The sequence below is a fragment of the Medicago sativa genome, chromosome 2 (genome assembly GCF_051527215.1).
Source record: "Medicago sativa cultivar Bolivia chromosome 2, Bolivia_mono, whole genome shotgun sequence".
NCBI lineage: Eukaryota > Viridiplantae > Streptophyta > Magnoliopsida > Fabales > Fabaceae > Medicago > Medicago sativa.
Window position 1 is genome coordinate 13,202,520 of NC_140750.1, and position 18,747 is coordinate 13,221,266.

Below are 18,747 nucleotides of genomic sequence, written 5' to 3' on the forward strand. Positions count from 1 at the left end.
TTGTTGTCCAAACCCGTGACAGCCTGCATTTCGATTCACAATATTGGCAACATGTAATAGTAACTAGAACAAGATTTATTGTTTATTGCGGTAGAATATGTTAGCGAACTACATTCAAATTACAGTTAATTGAAAAATGTTAATACTCCCCTCAAGGAACTGAAAAACAATACAGGCGTTCTTCTTGAGCTGCCATTGGCTATTTGAATATTAAAAGATATTGAGTGAGCAATGGCTGTTCAAGTAAAGCCATCAATAAAAAATTCAAGAAGAGTAGCGAGAGAAACATAATGGGATATTTTAACGGTCAAGATACACGCTGTACACATCTTGACAAGTTCCGAGTCTTTGATTCGTTTCACTCAAAACATACATGTACAAAGTATCCTTTTCCCTAACCCTTGTAAATGAAAGAATCAAATAGAAGGAGAAAGGACAAATACACCTTGCAACGGATCTAAGACAACTTTTGAATTCCTTGTTGCAACACTTCCCCAAGCCTCCGATACAGAGCTTCTTGTTCCTCAAATGACAGGCTCATCAATATCTGAAGCAACCCGTGCAAACACCATAAATACAACATTTTTCAAAATGTTATTTAAAAGAGTGTTGCTAGCATTTTTGTAAATAAAATACCTGGTCCAAAATCATCTCAACTGACAAACTTTGCGGCACAACAAATGACTGATGGTATATATATGCAAATACTGCCATAACCATCTACACAAGGACAAATTGGTCAAATATTGCTTGACTTGTACATCAAATCAGGGTCTAGAATGGTTTTCATTTCCAGTCCCCCATACTTATAATGAACTGAAAAGAACTAAAGGACAAATAGTAAAGGCAGCAGCATGTAACGGAGGGGTTAAGTTAAAATGTAGTGAGAGAGGAGGAGCAAAAGTAGGTCTGTATATAACTGGATACAATAAACACAAAATTCCTGAAACCACATTTTATTAGCATATCTTTATTAGCCATTGAAGATATTTTCAGTAAGTTCATTGAAGATCCTACGAGATCTACATGTTTTCAATAACTAGAACTAAGTGAATGTAGAATTTCCCTTCTATTTGTATATTTAGTGTGCAAGATCCCCTTTAATGTTTCATCATATTTTTTCTCCTTGGAAGTTCCTTCTATCTCCTTTTTTTACAACTTTCTTTGGGGGTAGGGTAAAGACGTGAGAGAGAGAGAGAGAGAGAGAGAGAGAGAGAGAGAGAGAACTGTGGTTTTGATTCTTTCTAATATAGTTTAGGTATTATGATATTTCCAAGCAGTCAAATATTACCAACTTAGAATAAGTTTGTAGACTGAAACATCAAAAGTCTACCTGGCAGTCCATTCTGTCAGTAAGTCCACCATGTCCTGGAATACTATCGCCAAAATCCTGCAAAAAATGGAAACACCCATCAAATCTATTTATACCTCCGACCTAAATGGGTGATATTCGCTCGCATGATCATATCTTGATCAGAAAAATGGAAGTGGCAAGAGCATACCTTTATCTTAAAAGCCCTTTTGAAACCACTTGCAAAGAAACCTCCGAAAGGTGCAATAATTGAAGCAAACAAGCCAAGACATAAAGCATGCCATTGAACTGGTAGGATAGATATCTCTTTCCAAGGAAACTGCACAAGACAACATAAAGTGTGTGTGTCAAATGTTATGATTTGCCGACATTCCAGGTTTATGGATTGGCATCTCATTATTACGGTCCATACATATATTATAAGCTCAACCGCAATATGGAAATAGAACGTTAAACATTCAGTGGTTGATAGAAATGTTCGCCTTCAAATCCTATGTTGATACCTTTCTAATGGTAATTCTATCTAAGAATTGAACTTAGAATGAATGGTTCAGATTTGATGGTTTACATTCATGATAATTTTGACCAAGTCAATGATACGGTCTATTGAGTTGGAGTAATTAATTGAGCTATCTGAGTCTATAACCCAACTGTTTTCGAGCTAACCCGTATCCTTCTTTGTCCCGATTAGATACATTCCAATTCTATATGTTTTTCAAGTTCTTTGAGTCTACAGAGTCAAATTGGATGTTGTGTCTGAGGTATCCAAAATGTGTTATTGGTAAATATGGATAAATTATCTGGTGAATTTTGGACTACTATCCCACATAATCATACACTGCAAAGTAGATACTAGTAGGTTATAGAATTCAGACTTCAGCTGAATGTCAAGTGCTTACCCAGTGAGGAGTCCATCCCAACAATGAGTAAGATTCTGGCTTAAACAGAAAACCAGGATCACAGTCAAGCCAACCAGTTGACAAATCCTGCATTTAATCCAACGGTGTCGATGATGTGAAATGAACACAAGTTGGTTGTTGAATAAAAGACCTGTTAATATGTGATGTGTTAGAGAGCTACCTTTCTTGGACATGTCAGCCACTGAGAACGACCCATGATGTTAGCAAGCTACAAAATAAGTTTTGAACAATGACATTAGCATCTAGTTCAGAATAACTTCTTTGATACATAAAGAGTAAAAGCAAGAATGTTTAATCATAATGAATATATAACATCACAAAAAACATGTTTAATCTTCATTAGCTAATTACAATTTGCTCACCATGAATGCAGATATGATGGTTGTAACAGATGCCCCAATAAAACCCTCCCAAGTTTTCTTTGGAGATAGTTTAATCAATGGGGTTTTTCCAAAGAAGAAACCAAAGATATAAGCAGCAATGTCATTAATGACAATAAGCGTTGCCGGAAGAAGAAACCTGTATAAAAAAATCAGTGAAACAGGAACATTAATTCAAATAAAACGCAATGGAGCAGTGACATGTTTTGTTCACGTAATATGATATTAAATATATGACTAAGTTATTCTAATGAGGCTACATAGTACATATACACAATCACTTTAAATCTTGGCAGTCAGATTATATCATTTTACAAGCAAGAAAATAATTTAGGAAACGAATTAACATAATATCTTCAACGATAAAAAAATTTAAAAGTAAATTGGGAGGAATAATATAGTCGTGAATAGACGTTAGGAATTAGGATTATATAAATAAGCAATTCTGCGCAGGCAGTATATCCATTTAAACGGACAGACATTTAACCTCTGATTCCAATATACTGAGATCAATTCTTCAAATAGACTTATAACAAAATTGTAAATACTAGAATGTTTACATAACAACGATGAGAAGACTTGACATAAAGATACGACCTCATATCTCCCATTTCATTTGTTTGATTGCTCCCATCAATACCTTAGTTTATGCTTATGAATGTAATCGGAAGTTCAACAGCCAATTGAAGACTATTTGATTCAATATTTGCTTAATATAGTAATGCATTTTAAAACTCTATCCCTATGCTCCGAAAAGTCGGCAAGTAATCCTATTTTACAGCTTTATGGGTTTTCCGAAAAGTCATCCATGAGGAGAGTATAATTACTTGGTCACCTCCCATGCAGTAGAAATTTTTCCTCATTGCTCAATCCCTAATCTTTTTTCCTATTTTAAGGCTTCAGTCAGTTCTACGGTTTGGGCAAGAATTCAAAACAACCGAAGTGATCTAGCTTACAAGCTCACCAAATATGAAATTTACTTAACCATCCTTTCAGGTGATTATTATGGATCAAATACCTATCAGATACCATTCAGTCAATCTAACTGAAAAAGTTGTTTACATGGATCAGGAACAGCACCACAAAGTATAATATCAAGCAATGCAAATGGTTAAGAAGTTTTCTGGGTATAATTGTTAAACAATCATTATTTCCTTTTATTGATTAAATTACCAGAAAATCCCTTCAAAAATGCTTGGCACGGTGAAAGAGGACTGCCCAAATACAACAATTAGAATCATGTGTGTCCAAGCATACTGTCCAAATTGGTACTTGTACATCTTCTTCTTCAATGTGAGAATGAACCATATAAATCCTGAGCCCAATCAATAAAAGGGAAGACAATCAAAGTATAAGAGTCCTTACAATGGTGTAAAATAATCAGTAAAATTGCAATCCTAAAAAAATAGAAACCAAATTTGCCAGGCATCTAGCAAAGACATTGCACAAGAACTAGCCCATGAACATTAAAACAACAAAAGTGATATGCACCGTTACCTGTAATGTACAGGGAGTAGCAGACGACCATATGATACTTTATAAGACTGCTCACAAGCCGATATAAAACCTTGTCGGAATTTACTGTGTTAACCAGACGTTGACTCAGAATACGTCCATAAACAAATAGCATTGCAGTGAAGAAAAAGTGCCTGAAATGGCATATGCCAATTAAAACATTAACAAGTTATTACATGAATTTTATTTTTATTCTAAATCGGATGGTGGATTATGACGGTCAGCCAAAAAATCGCTATATAAACATGGTGTTGCAGCCCTATGACAGATATAATAGATGTCACGGCCTATGGCAGCTGGCACAAAATCTGCCACGCTATGACGGCATGGCACCTCCATGGCGAAAATTGACAACGCTGACTCGAAAATAATAAATTGCCTTGATGAAGGGTTAATGAGTTTGTAATACATACCAATTCAATAGCCTAAATCCAGGAAGCTGCTTATCTTCATGAGTTCGACGGAGTAGATTGAACAATTCTCTTGCCATGAAGATTTGGATAACAACAATCATGGCAGTAATGTAGAGGTGACCCATATAGATGATCAACACAAAGCTCCCAATCATCCAAACGGACGAATAAGCACGAATTAACATGGACTTGTATTTGCTCTTGTCATTAACAAGTAATTGGCCGCTGCCATTCGCTTTACTAACTTCTGGAATAACCTGATATAAAGACATTCAGAAAAGTTATTTCAACGCATCAATTGACACCCGTCACCGTATATTGATACAATTTTGATTTCTTTATTGCAATTTTCTCTCTCCTCGGATCAATGCAAAGTTTAACTTGGGTGTATTTTATATGGTAACTGTCAAAGACTTAATACAATAAATTGTCTTGAAATAGTATACATATACTTTTCCAAACAGTTATTGCAGAAATTCAGTTCCTAAATCATTTTACTTATTAATTCCACGTCTGGAATCTCTGTGAATTTGACAAAATTACCCGACGACCGCGCTTTTGTTTAATCCCCAAAATATAATTTTTTCCTAAAATCACAATAACACACTTTCATTCTGCCAAACTCGCCTATGGCGGCAACAACATCAAGAAGTAACATAATACAAATGATAAAAAGTATAAGGGCTCGTTTCAATTGGCTTATTTTTGAGCTTATGAAAAATAGCTTATGCAAAGAAATAAACTTTTATGTTAATTTATGAATTTTCATCAATAAAAATTATATCTTCATAAACTGTTTTTACATAAACTTATGAATAATACATAAAAGCTTATTTATTTGCATAAGCTGTTCTGTATGAGCTCAAAATAAGCCTAATTGAAACAGTCCCTAAAACCTATATTTATTCTTATAAAAAAAAAACGACCTTTCTTCCAAATTCCAATCATGTTTTCCCTATTTAGACACATTTGACAAACTTTTGAACTAATCAACATGAATAAAAAAAAAAACTACAAATACAGTTTATAAATAAAAACAATGAGCAATTAAAAGCGAGAAAAACAAAGTGATTAAAGAAGTAATTAAGCACCTCATTAGAACGTTTTCGGTGCCTACTTCGTCCTCCTCCTCCTGAGGAAGAAGTAGAAGTAGGACTAGTATCCTTTTGCATAGCTCTTGAATCAAATTTCAACAAATCAATGTAAAAAAATGAACATGTAACCTGCAAAGTAAATGTGAAACGTTAATATCGAAGTTTGAGATTCAAAAACCAAAATCAAATAGAGAATAAAAAATGAAGAGATTAATTAATTGGAAACTGAAATCGAATAAAGTAAATCGAAAGAGAAAAGAGTTGAAAAATACCTGAGTGAAGTGGAAGTGGAGCTGCGAGAGCGGTTGGCGGCGGAAGAAGACGGAGGTTGAGAATGAAATGCGAAGTTTACTGAACGAAGAAGAAGAAGAATAATAAGCCAAACGGCGGTGAAGCTTTTTATGTTAATATGTTCTCAAAATAAAAAGGAATTGTTCTTTCCTCAACTGAATAAACAGCGCACAAATATCATTATTGTGAGGGATTCCTTTCTTTATTTTTTAGTTTGTTTATTTTTCTACAGGCTAATTTATAACAATAAATAAGCACCTCTAACAAAATATTATTTCTATTCACACCCCATATAATTCTCGTTACACCAAAATTAACTTAAATTTTTTGTTTTAATACCAAAATTGTCCCTTGTCTCTGCACCCACTATCGAAGTTGGAAAAAGCAGAAACATCATAATACCAGTACGACGGCGATGGAAGGAGTGAGGTGCGACTCGAGATAGAGGTGGTCGTCGGAGTAGATGACTGGTGTTGGGAGGAAGACTCAACACTGTAGACTCAACGATGGCGAGAGCTGGTGGCCGCTGAAACTAGTGGTGTGAGAAAGAAAGGCGCGTCTGCCTTTTTATGTTTTAAATAAGAAGTACCACATGGCACTACTTAATTGGTCGAACGGCAGGTGCTTTTCGCGGGTTAATGGCACCGAACCCACCAAATTGACAGCATAAAGAACGCAGAACACACAACAATGGTATATAAATCCAAATCACAAAACAATCAAAATCATCATGAATTGAAATGAGGGAAAAAACATAAATGAATTAAGAACACAGTTTTCTAACTTTCCTTGTTTAAAAATTGCTTTGAAATCTTGCAAACAAACTTGCTGTCTGTTATGTGGAGAGAAGAACTGTTTTGGAAGAGGAGATAATAATGAAGGAAAGGGTTTTCGGTTGGAAGAAGAAAGAAAGATTGCAAAGGTTTTTGGATGAAATTGGGAATTAAATTTTATTTAAGGGTGTTTTTGTCATTTATGGGTGTAACTAGAAAGCAAAAAAATCTCAGTAAAATAACAATAAGCCAGTTTAGGAAATTTCCTAATCTATAATATACTCCTCCTATTTGGTAAGCTGAATCATTTTTTTTCTCGGTATTAATACAAAAATCAAAATTTGTCAAGATTGTGTAAGTAAGTAACACTACAGCTTTTTTGGAAGGGCAGAGACCTGAATTTCTACAATCAAAATTATTCATTTCTAGCAAAGACATAAAGGACAATTTTATCTGATTATAGTGTCTACTCTCTTTCTAGTATTTAGAAATGTTACCTATCTGTTTGGGAGTGGAAGATTATTCGAATATAAAAAAGCAAAGGTTCATTTCTTCCATCATGATAAAGTGGCATTTTTAATGTTGCGCAAGGAATATATAGAGATTCTTCATCTTAAGATGCTGTGCTCACCATTTGTGCCATTATAAAAATACAATAAAAAATGGTTCAGTAAATATTATCAAAATGCCTATTAGACTGCAGTATTGTAGTTCTGGTCTTAATAGATGCTATTAAAAAATTCCAAAAAAAAGATATCATATTATACAAGTTTTTTTTCCCTTTCTTCAAATACCCTAATAACAAAAATCACACATCTATTATAATAAATGTTGGAAAAGGAGGTATTGACAACTTGTGTTTGGTTCCACTTCTAAATCGATCAAAATTTATTATGAAGATGTAAAATTGATTTTAACATGTTTAGTTGTTGTCGAGTAGAATTGATTCTGTCTCCATAATTGATTCTACTTAAATCTAGGATTTGTAGATTTTGATTCTAGAATTGATTTTCACACATAAATTTAATCAAAATCAATTTTCCCCAACGCACAACCAGACATGCACATAAGCTTTATGAGACAATTTTTATAAGTCATCCTTCTAAAAATATTATATAAGTCTTCAGTCATGTATTGATATCACATCTCATCTGCTGTAGAGTGTGGATTGGTTTTTGATGAAGTGTTTCAATTATTATATATATAAAATAAAACAATATAGTTTTCTTTTTACGGAAAAAATAATAATATAGTTGACAATGGCTAACATTAACATGTGTTTTGTGCAAGAGTATATTATACAATCTGGAATAGGATTATATTTAATTATGTTTTAAAAGAAGTTTGACTAAAAATGTTTCATATGACTGAAGATACAAAAATTAGTTGGGCAAATATTGTCAATGAATTAGGGTGAATTGTATTTTTGCACAAAGTCACTGTGATAAAAATACTAATTGAATTGTCAATGATCTGTCACTTTTCCGGTATGTTTTTATTTTTCAGAAAATTGAAATCGTCATTTTAAGAAGCAACATGTTTTTTTTAACATAGATTGCTATAAACTCAAAAAGACCAGAAAACTTATGGCAAACGCTGTGAAGCAACATGTTTTTTTAACATGAATTTTTTTAATTTGCTTTTTAACTCCATTGTCCAAAGACATATATATATCCTTAGAATTCACAATAGTATGACTATGGGTGCCAGGTAGCGGAACTCGAGAGATATTGAAAGATTACATGTAAATTAGATGAGAAGGAACGGACATGACTATGTCCAGGGATCAATGTTACCTGAATTCTTTGTGATTGTTTTTTGGAATTAATATGAAAAATGTCGATATCAATTTTCTGAAAAATGTCGATATGAGAAGGCTCCTGCAGATGTCATTACTTCCCTTGAATATGTTTTTAACTATTTTTTTTGGGGGTAGAAGTGAGGAATTTAGGAAAATATTTTTGATAAAATGGGATACTATTTGTCTCAAACAAGAGGAGGGAGGCTTGGGGTCAGGCGGATTAGGGAGTTCAATTTGTCGTTACTTTGAAAATGGTGTTGGAGTTTGAGGGAAGAAAAAGCCAGTTTGTGGTATAGAGTTCAGCTGCGAAGTATGGTGAGGAATGAGGAACTATAGAAAACGGGGGGACATTAGCCTCGCTATGGTGGAATAATTTACTTAACTTTCATAGGGGCGCTGGACTGAGGGATGGTAGCTGGTTTACTGGTCATTTACGGCGTGAGGTAGGGGATGACAAATGAACTTTATTTTGGTGGGATCCTTGGCTAGAGGGAGGAATTTTGAAAGATTGATTCAGTCGTCTCTTTTATCTCTCCGATAACAAATTGGCGACTGTGGCACACATGTTTTCGGTAGGTTGGGGGGAGGGCGGTGAGGCGTGGAAATAGCGCCGGAGGTTATTTGCTTGGGAGGAAGAATTGGAGAGTGATTGTTGCCCACTTTTACTACCAATTGTTTTGCAGGCTGATGTGAGTGACAGGCGGACTTGACAACTTCACGCCTCTCCAAGATACAATGTTGCTATTGTTTACAATTATTTGACATCAAGAGACTAATCTCTACATAATGATCATACTTCCATCTTTTAGCACAAGGAGGTTCCTTTAAAAGTCAACATTTTCGCTTGGCGTTTATTATGTAACCGCCTTCCAACAACTTACTCAGGAGGAGAAGGGTAATCCAACAAAATGCATTACCGTGCTCAGGCGGCTGTGGCTATGCAGAGGATATGGACCATCTATTCTTGCACTGCCAATTTTTTGGTCAAATTTGGTACGATATTTATACTTGGCTCGGGTTTGTCTCGGTCAAGCCAGCTAATGTTCATGACCACGTCCTTCAATTCAGATCGTTGGGTAGCTACTCTAAAACCATTTCTTCTGCTCCCTACTTGATATGGCTCTCTTGTGTTTGGATTGTTTGACGTAACAAGAATTCTAAAGTCTTCCAACAAACGGGGAATTCTATTAATCAACTTCTAGATAAAATTAAGCTCTAATCTTTTTGGTGGTTGAAGGAAAATCACTCTAATTTTGTTTTTAATTACCACACGTGGTGGCTTAATCCTCTTTTATGTTTGGGAGTTGTTATTACTTAGTTTCAATTTGTTTCAGTATCTTTTCTATGTTCTAAGCGTCCCTGCTTTTTAGCTATAACGCTTGGCTTTTTTTGGTAAACTTGATGTAACATATACTTTGTTTCCTTAGTTCTCCTCTGGCACTCCTTGTGCTTGAGAGACCAAGTGTTTGGTTATTTGATCCATTTTATCTTCTTCAAAAAAAAATCTAAAAAATAAAAACATATCGGGAAAGTGATTGAAAGTTTTTCGGAAAAAAATGCTTACCAAAAATGTAAGTTAAAGTTTTTCGGAAATTTTAAAAGTGAGGGTGAAAAATTTAGGTGTCAAAAGTTAAATAGTAAAAAAGATAATTTTTTTTTTTTTTTTAAAGTGAATTGTAGATTGAAGATATAACCGTAGAGGTATAGTGTAAAATTTCCTAATAATGGATGTTGGATTCATAACATCTCATCTCACTTTATCACCCACTTTCTTGTCCTCCACCCATAGTGTAAAATTTATATATAGTAGCGTGGGGTTTATAAGAGTAAAGCCCCTTAAATACCTTCTTTTATCTTTACTTTTTTAGTCTTCCATTAAAATTATGAGAATAGAGAGCACATATGGTCCTTATAAACTATTATTTTTGTTTCAAAATGAATGTCACTTTTAGTTTTCAATGCGCTATTAATTACTTTTTTCCAATAGTACCCCTTAATTATTACCATGCACACTACTTCCAAAGTACCACATTTTACTTTAATTTATAATGATGGGAAATGCACCAATAGTTAGCAAGGCTATTTTAGTAAAAATGTCATGTCTTTAGACAACATTATTGCATTTCTTAATATGTGTGTAACAACCTAAAACGACACTCATTTTGAAACGGAGGGAGTAAAATTTTTGATTGAATGTTGATGTAAAACTATTTTACAACTACAATGCATCTCCACAAATAAAATAAAATAAATGTAATTCATAAAGAATATTAATTTCAAATGGAGACTAATATTTCTCACAGATATTATAATCTCATTGAAAGAAAGAAGGAAAAATCTAAAAAAAGTTAAAGAATGTGACCCCATAAAAGGGGTAAAGTTGTAGAGGAATAGTGAGGGGCATGTTAGCCATTCAATTTATTGTGGTAGTTGTAATGTAAATAGAATTGAACAAAAGGGATTAAAAGGAATATACGTATAACCAAGGCTCTGTTTGGTAAGACCATAAAAAGAGCTTATAGCTTATAGCGGATAGCTTATAAGTCCGTTTGATAAAATAAGCTCTGTTTGGTAACTTTTTTTACAATGAGCTTATAGCTTATTTCACGAATTTCCACGAGCTAATAAGCTATTTTTCAGACGCTATTCCAAGTAGCGTTTGAGCTTATAGCTTATAGCTTATCATCTTTTGTTCCATTTTTACCCTTATTATTTTAATTAAAACCCATATTTACCCTTTATAATATATTATACTTTAAAAAAAAAATGCTACTGGACGGCGTACAATGCTTTTGTTTAGCACATTAATATTGCAGTTCAACAACTCTAATATAATGATGGACGTGTGTGTGTATATATATACCTCCCCTGTGTGTTATTTTTTTTTTAAATGATAATATACCTCACTTGTTTTTTTCCCTTGTTCTAAACTATATAAAATTGTTTTAAGTCTTTTGTAAAAATGTCTATTTATCCCTTATTGATTGATAATGTATTTAATAATTCAGTAAAATAAATTTCAAGAAGGTCCTCTCAAAAAAAAAATTCATTGTAACCGTCAATTATTAGGTTCTAAACCATATAAAATTGTTTTAAGTCTTTTGTAAAAATGTCTATTTACTTTTTAAAAAACAAAATTGAATTAAGAATTCATGAATATTTAAATATCAAGTTATATAAACTTTATATTTTGAATTAATAATACCCTTTTATGTCATTTTACATTTATCAGCTACTTAAACCGCTAATTTTACCAAACACTTCAACTAGCTTATCAGTCATCAGTCATCAGCTAGCTTATCAGCTAAAAGCTATCAGCTAGCTTATAAGCTAAAAGCTATCAGCTAGCTTATCAGCTATCCGCTATTTTTACCAAACAGAGCCCAAGATGCACTTTATTGTAAGCATGTGGTGAGTGTGTAAAGAGAGATGCACATTGCACAAATACCTTATACCTACCAGTCCCCGTCCTAGCTTGTTTTGCTTCATGTGACTTTTTTAGGAGAGGAAGGAAAGAAAAGTGGTTGTTGGTTGCTTCCATTCTCAGCAAAAAAAATTATAAATAGAAGTAAAACTTAGAAAGCTCTTTCCGTTACTTCTCTTAACTCTACTCTCCACATTCTATATACACATACTACCCACCACTATCTTCATCAGTATAGGAAAATGAAAATGAAAATGGGAGGGATTATTGTTGGTGTTATTGTTGTGGTGGTGGTGGCTATGAGCATGGATGTGGCAACAAGTGAGGTGCATCATGTGGTGGGAGGAGATCATGGGTGGGATCCAAACTCAGATATCTTATCTTGGTCTTCTGGAAGGGTCTTCAGGGTTGGAGACCAAATATGTATGTCTTTTTCTTTATCAATTTTTTTGTTTTGTTAATTCTTCTTCTATTTTCCCTTTTTTCCCACCCTTTAATCATGAAAGTTTATGCTCTTTTATTTATTATTATTTTTTCTCACAAGAGCTAGATTCAAAATGGAAAAAAAAAAATTAGGATGAGGAACGGTTTAAGGCTAGGCAGAGAGAACCTTAGGGCGCACCAGCAGAGTTCGAATGAAGAACCGTCAGAAAAATGAAATGATATTATCATTTGTGTAGGAAGGAAAACTCATGACTATCAAATAATTTAGGCTAAAATATGGTATTGGTCCCTGCAAAATAGGCCAGTTTTGGTTTTAGTCCCTGCAAATTTTTTTTATAGTTTTTGGTCCCTGCAAAAATAAGTCAGTTTTGGTTTTAGTCCCTGCAATTATTTTTTATAATTTTTGGTCCCTGCAAAAATTTTTGTTTTTGGAAATAGCCCCTGACCCCAGTTATGTGATGATTTGTCACTTTTATAAATTAAAAAATAATTATTGTATCTGTTTTATTATCATTTTTTAATTAAAAAATAATTATTGCTATATAAATTATAAAAAATAATATTATTTTTATTAAGTAAGCACATATGCACAAAAGTGACAAATCATCACATAATTGGGGTCAGGGACTATTTCCAAAAACAAAAATTTTGCAGGGACCAAAAACTATAAAAAAAAAAAGTTTAAATGTGTAATTGGTCCCAAGTGCAGGGACCAATATTTGTCCAAAGTGCAGGGACCAATACCAATATTTTTACAAAGTGCAGGGACCAATGCCAAACAAAAAAAAGTGCAGGGACCAATGACAATATTTTTACAAAGTGCAGGGACCAATGCCAAAATCTGTTGAAAGTGCAGGGACCAATTACACATTTAAACCAAAAAAAACACAAAACTAACGGAGTGCCACGTGGCCCAATCATTTCACGCCACGTGGCACCAATACCAATATTTTTACAAAGTGCAGGGACCAATACCAATATTTTTACAAAGTGCAGGGACCAATACCAATAGTTTTGTGTTTTTTTTTTAACAGAAAATTAACCGAGGGACCAATACCAATATTTTTACAAAGTGCGGGGACCAATTCCAAACAAATAAAAGTGCAAGGACTAATGCCAAAATCTGATGAAAGTGCAGGGACTAAAGACATATTTAAGTCAATAAAATAAAATATCCGTTCAAGAATAAATGTGTAAAAAAATAGAACCTGTCAAAAATAAAATAAAATAAAATAAAATAGAAAATGGTATTTAGAAGGTTTGATTTCAATTTATCTCATTTGATGTTATCTAAGTAATAATATAATTCTAAAAAAGTAATAATATTATTTATTATATACTTTTCTCTTTTAATCAAATATAACTTTTTTAAGAATACTTCATTCCATAGAATAAATAGATTTTTCTAAAAACTAAAAAAGTGAAATTCAATTTGTTTTGGTACAATTTTTTTTTTTAACATAACATTTACGATTTATTTCATTCTATTTACCACTTGCGTTGTTGCAAATGGTTAAACCTTTCACTTACACATGTGACTTATGTTGTTAATTAAATTATATGTAAATTCACAATGAAGTTGGTGGTTCTAGCTTGCATATGTGTGTCTCCCTCTTAATCTAAACTTTTTCTCATCAAAAAAGTATATATCATTCATTTTATTTTATTTTTGTGATGACAAACATTTTATTTATGGGCAGGGTTTGCGTACTCAGCAGCAGAAGGATTAGTTGCGGAGCTGAAAAGCAGAGAAGAATATGAATCTTGCAATATGAGCAACCCTATCAAGATGTACACCGAAGGTTTACATACAATCCCACTTGAGAAGGAAGGAATCAGATACTTTGTGAGTAGTGACTCTGAAAATTGCAAGAATGGTCTCAAACTCAATGTTGAAGTTCAACCTAAGGACTCACCTTTACATGCCTTACCCATCACTCAAACTGTTGTGGCTGATGGCCCCACTACTCCTTCTGGTTCAACCCGTTATGGTCACAATGCAATTCTTTCATTATTCTTATGTGTCATTGTGGTCTTTGCTTATTGATATAAGACTAAGAATTGATGAGTTTTTTAGATAAGGTGTTGTAAGCAAAGCATATCTAAGTGTAGTTTGGTTTTACTCTGGGCAGTTTGTGTTGTTGCGTTTGATTTGAAGTATTTGGCTTTTGGGTTAGCTTTCTTTTTTAGCACTTCAACCATGGACAACAGAACAAAAAAAAAAAAATTGGTGTTTTTGGAATTTTGGATATTGATATGATATGAAGCTATTACTTATGTCAAATATATTTTGTTCAAGGAAGTTTCCTGAAATTGTAGTCTTATACTATTGTGACATTGTGCGGCTTACAACCCATCTTTAGGGGTGTTTGACATGCATGATGCATTTTTTTCACATTGATGATGAATCATATAGGAAAATACTTTATTTTAACAATATAGGATCATTTTTTACGAGCAATATAGGACCAAAACTTAAAAGTCTAAATTTTAATATTTTGTTGCATGTTATGAAATTGATCATAAGTATTGCAAGATATTGTACAACATAGAAGAGTAGAGAGAAATGGATAAAGAGAGAACAAGAAAGTATATTGTATTGCTTCTCAAGTGTGTTCTTTACATTGAGATATAAGTCCTATTTATAGGACACAAACGTGGTAAGTTACAAGTACATGAAGAGCCATAAGACTAAGTGCCATTAACAATGAATATAGGCTTTCACTCTTAGGAGTTAAGGAACATAGAAAGCCTTGTGGAATATGGACATCCACATCATATTAATATTATTCATAACACTCCCCCTTGGATGTCCATGAAGGATATGCCTCGTTAAAACCTTACTAGATAAAAACTCAATGGGAAAAAATTATAGTGAAGGAAAAGGAGTACAACATCCTTTGTGTGATAATCTGCCTCGTTAAAAACCTTACCAGGAAAACTCAATGGGATAAAACCTTGGCTAAAGAAAAGAGTGCAGAACACATTTGTGTCTCCCCCCATATTTCATTTCAAACTTCTCTATAATCAACATATTTTAGAATCTCTTCAAGAGTTCTAATAATATTTATATCATCATCATAAAATTGATTATGACAAATTAAATTCTAAATCTTTAAAATTGACATATGATATCATTTCTTCATTATCTCATGAAAATGAACTCCTTCTGAGAATTTCATATACTCATTACTAACACGTGAGTCATACAAAGTTTCTATATCCTTGTTTGGGTTAATCTTTCCTTTAAGCTCCTTTTCTTATTCAAAGATTTTTATATTTGGAACTGATTGATCTATCATGCTTCATGCATGATTGAGACTCATTTGCAATATTAGATTATCCAACATGGAAATCTATTTCGTTTGGAGCATTAGCAGCTGATATTTGATTTATTTACCTTTGCAAATGAGTTATATCTTGAGGATCAAGACGAGACAATAATATTTCCTTTCAAATAATTTATTTGAACTTAAGTTCACATTTTCAGCTGCTTATTATCTCCCCCTAATATTGGGAAAACTAATCCATCAATTGATAATCAACCTACTTGGTTGTAAATAAGTTGGCTCAACACAATTAATTATAGATGGAGATTCATATCAAATATTTTTCCAATAATCATTCAGGATTTATCTTAGTGCATTATATTGGAGCAATTGTGATATACACAACACATCCAAAATCCACTTGGATGAGAAATATTAGGTTATTAACCTAAAACCAATGATAGATTAGGGTAGACTTATATATAGTAATGTGTTGGCTTGATGCAGATCAATATCTCAACATACAAGATTATTGATTCCCAAAATAGAGCTTATAAGACATAGTCTCATAACCAAACTAGAGTTTATAAGGTATGGCCTCGTAAGTATCAATCATACAATTAACTTTAGACGTCTAAAGAATGGATCTTCAAGTCCATTTTTATGAGCATATGCTACCAGCTGTTCAATGTTAATTTCAACTGACGAATGATACTTATCAAATGCTTTCTGAATAGTTTAGAAAATAAACTCTTACTCAAATTGTTTACATAATAATCTCACAAACTTCTAGTTTCTGCATCATAGTAGATCCGAGATAACCCAACCGGTTTTGCCAACGATAAATTTAATATAATTTGTAAACTTATGGTTTACAATAATACGTGCTTCTATTGCACAAATATAATATGTAAACTTCAGGTTTACATTAGTATGTGCGTCCATTAGTTATTTTTTCAACTATTTTTTTCCATAAATCTTAATCTATTAAACAGAACAATAATTGCCAAATTCACGATTATAATACTTACTATTCATTAGGAAAAAAAATGTGGCAAATTATAAGTGTTGAATATGCAAAAAGGTGATATAGATGATAATACCTCTAATTTATATGTGTTGTGTGAACTTATTAGTAGTAAATATCATAATCATCGTAAGCCATGAGTAATAAACTTTTACCATTTTCACATGTATCATATCAATTGTAATGTCTACTATATCAATGTCTTGCTACTTCAGGAGCCGATTCAAGGGACAATTTTTTTTTTCTCTTTAATTTTATTTCGTCCAACTTAGACTATGATCAAATAGATCTTATATATTTCAATTGTGACCAAAAGATTTAGTTCTTCGAGAACTCAACCACAAACCACTATCGACAATGACAAAGGAAATCACAATAGTTTTATTTTGCAATCTTTCGCTAATGCTTGATATTAAGTTATTAGTTCTTTTAGAACTATATCTCAAATCTTTATAAACAATGATAACAAAAACAATATTCATTCTTTGAGCAATCCTTCGGGGATGCATTAATATCACAAGAAAAAAAAATAGTTTTTCAAGAACTATATCATAAAATATCTTCATTATTTGAGCAATTTTTCAATGTTAAATTTTAGTTCTTCTGTTTACACATAGGAAATATACTCACGATTATGAGACGGTGGTAACGTGATGTCTAGATGGACTTAACGGCATGTGTTCCGGCGGAGGTGAGACATGGGTAGTGTATGAGCAAGAGGATGTTATGGTGGTTGGAAGGGCTGGCGAGAGAGAGGAAGTGAAACTTCCCTCTCTACATTTTTCCTATCATTTCTCTCAAAAAAACTCTCTTTGTTTTGTTTTCTTTCTCTGCCTAAAAATTCCTCCCCTTTAATTGTAAATTCTCCCTTTATTTGTAGGTGAAGAGAAACTTGCAAATCAAGTTAGAATATGGCTGTTTTTTGAAGCGGAGGATTAAGTCACAAATGGTTGGATGCAAGCTGCCATGTGACATCATCTTAGCTAGCTTTGATGATGTCATCTTAGTTGGCTTCGATGATGTCACCTCATTCCTTTTGTACTACAACCAGAATGTTCTCCAAAACGAACATTCTGGTGTATGCTCTAGATCCTTCCCAATAAAGCAAATCTCAATTCATGTTTTTTTTTTTTATATATATATATTTTTTGGAGGAAATTACTAAGGTTGCAAAAAACAAAAATTAAACAAATTAACACTTATTTGTGATTTTTCAAATTTTCCCGGGAAAAATTAGGGTACTACACACTCTTTAAGCACCTTTAATAGTAAGTTTTTATGAAAATATGTGTAATCAATACATTGAAATTTGTAACGTTTGACTTTTTGAAAGAATATTATCTAAATTTGGGATCCTTAAAGAGTGTCTCGGGAGCACTCGTTAACAAGACCCATATATAATCAACTGCCCAATAATAGCTTAGAGTGTGTTTGGATGGAGGGTTTAGGAGGGGAAGGGAGGGGAGGGTTTAGATTTCATTTTTAAATTACGGACACTGCGAAATATTTTTAAAAAATTGAACATATTAACATGATAAACAATCATATAATACTTCAATCACACTTAATCTATTTTAGAAAAACATGTTATATAGTCCGTAGTTTAAAAAAGAAAAAACAAACCCTCCCCTCCCTTCCCCTCCTAAACCCCCAATCCAAACACACCCTTAGAGTTTTCCTCAAACAGTTACTACCTCCGTCCCAATTTAATTGACACAGTTTTGCTTTTCACACATATTAAGAAAAATGTATAAATAAAGGGGAAAGTGGGAATGATAAAAGTAGTATTATTTAGTGTTATATTGTATTGGGAATGATGAAAGTTGTATTAAAAATTGAAATGGGTCAATTATTTTGGGACACTTTTTTTTAGAAAATAGGTCAGTTATTTCAGGACGGAGGGAGTATCATTTTAGGAAAAGTTCGGTTGATTAAATATTTTAGAACAAACCTCTGAGGTTGAAATACCCCCAACAAAATGACTTTTTCTAGTTAAACCATTAAAACATCTGGTTACATCCATTTTTTAATATTTTATCATAATACTGATATAGCTTATACTAATTTTACAAACCTTGTGTTTT

General features: G+C 32.8%; 2 protein-coding genes across 3 annotated transcripts; one reads left to right on the forward strand and one right to left on the reverse strand.

Annotated features, from left to right (window-relative positions):
• Positions 1-60: 60 nt before the first annotated feature.
• On the reverse strand, positions 61-7,201 carry CDS2 (cytidinediphosphate diacylglycerol synthase 2). 2 transcript variants are annotated; one of them, XM_085743048.1, is made up of 13 exons: positions 6,328-7,201; positions 5,907-5,985; positions 5,632-5,763; positions 4,541-4,797; positions 4,110-4,261; positions 3,786-3,927; positions 2,595-2,751; positions 2,393-2,440; positions 2,212-2,298; positions 1,503-1,631; positions 1,334-1,390; positions 637-720; positions 61-547 (listed from the first exon to the last, which is right to left on the reverse strand). In XM_085743048.1, exons 3-13 carry the CDS (start codon positions 5,710-5,712, stop codon positions 458-460), a joined length of 1,284 nt encoding a protein of 427 aa, XP_085599174.1. In that variant the 5' UTR covers positions 5,713-5,763; positions 5,907-5,985; positions 6,328-7,201; the 3' UTR covers positions 61-457. The 2 variants fall into 2 exon arrangements, with proteins under 2 accessions (XP_085599174.1, XP_085599173.1); XM_085743047.1 differs by lacking the exon at positions 6,328-7,201 and having other exon boundaries at positions 5,907-6,097.
• A 4,686-nt stretch (positions 7,202-11,887) lies between these two features.
• On the forward strand, positions 11,888-14,651 carry LOC146944705 (uclacyanin 1-like). The gene is made up of 2 exons (XM_085743049.1): positions 11,888-12,346; positions 14,068-14,651. Exons 1-2 carry the CDS (start codon positions 12,166-12,168, stop codon positions 14,412-14,414), a joined length of 528 nt encoding a protein of 175 aa, XP_085599175.1. The 5' UTR covers positions 11,888-12,165; the 3' UTR covers positions 14,415-14,651.
• The last annotated feature ends 4,096 nt before the right edge of the window (positions 14,652-18,747 follow it).

Bases quoted from the DNA above. Each gene is read 5' to 3' on its own strand.
- CDS2 (XM_085743048.1), bottom strand. From the start codon at position 5,712: ATGCAAAAGGATACTAGTCCTACTTCTACTTCTTCCTCAGGAGGAGGA. The intron at 2,299-2,392 runs GTAGCTCTCTAA...GATTAAATGCAG, and splicing joins GGCTGACATGTCCAAGAAAG to GATTTGTCAACTGGTTGGCT. The intron at 1,632-2,211 runs GTAAGCACTTGA...TGTCTTGTGCAG, and splicing joins TGGGATGGACTCCTCACTGG to TTTCCTTGGAAAGAGATATC.
- LOC146944705 (XM_085743049.1), top strand. From the start codon at position 12,166: ATGAAAATGAAAATGGGAGGGATTATTGTTGGTGTTATTGTTGTGGTG. The intron at 12,347-14,067 runs GTATGTCTTTTT...ATTTATGGGCAG, and splicing joins CAGGGTTGGAGACCAAATAT to GGTTTGCGTACTCAGCAGCA.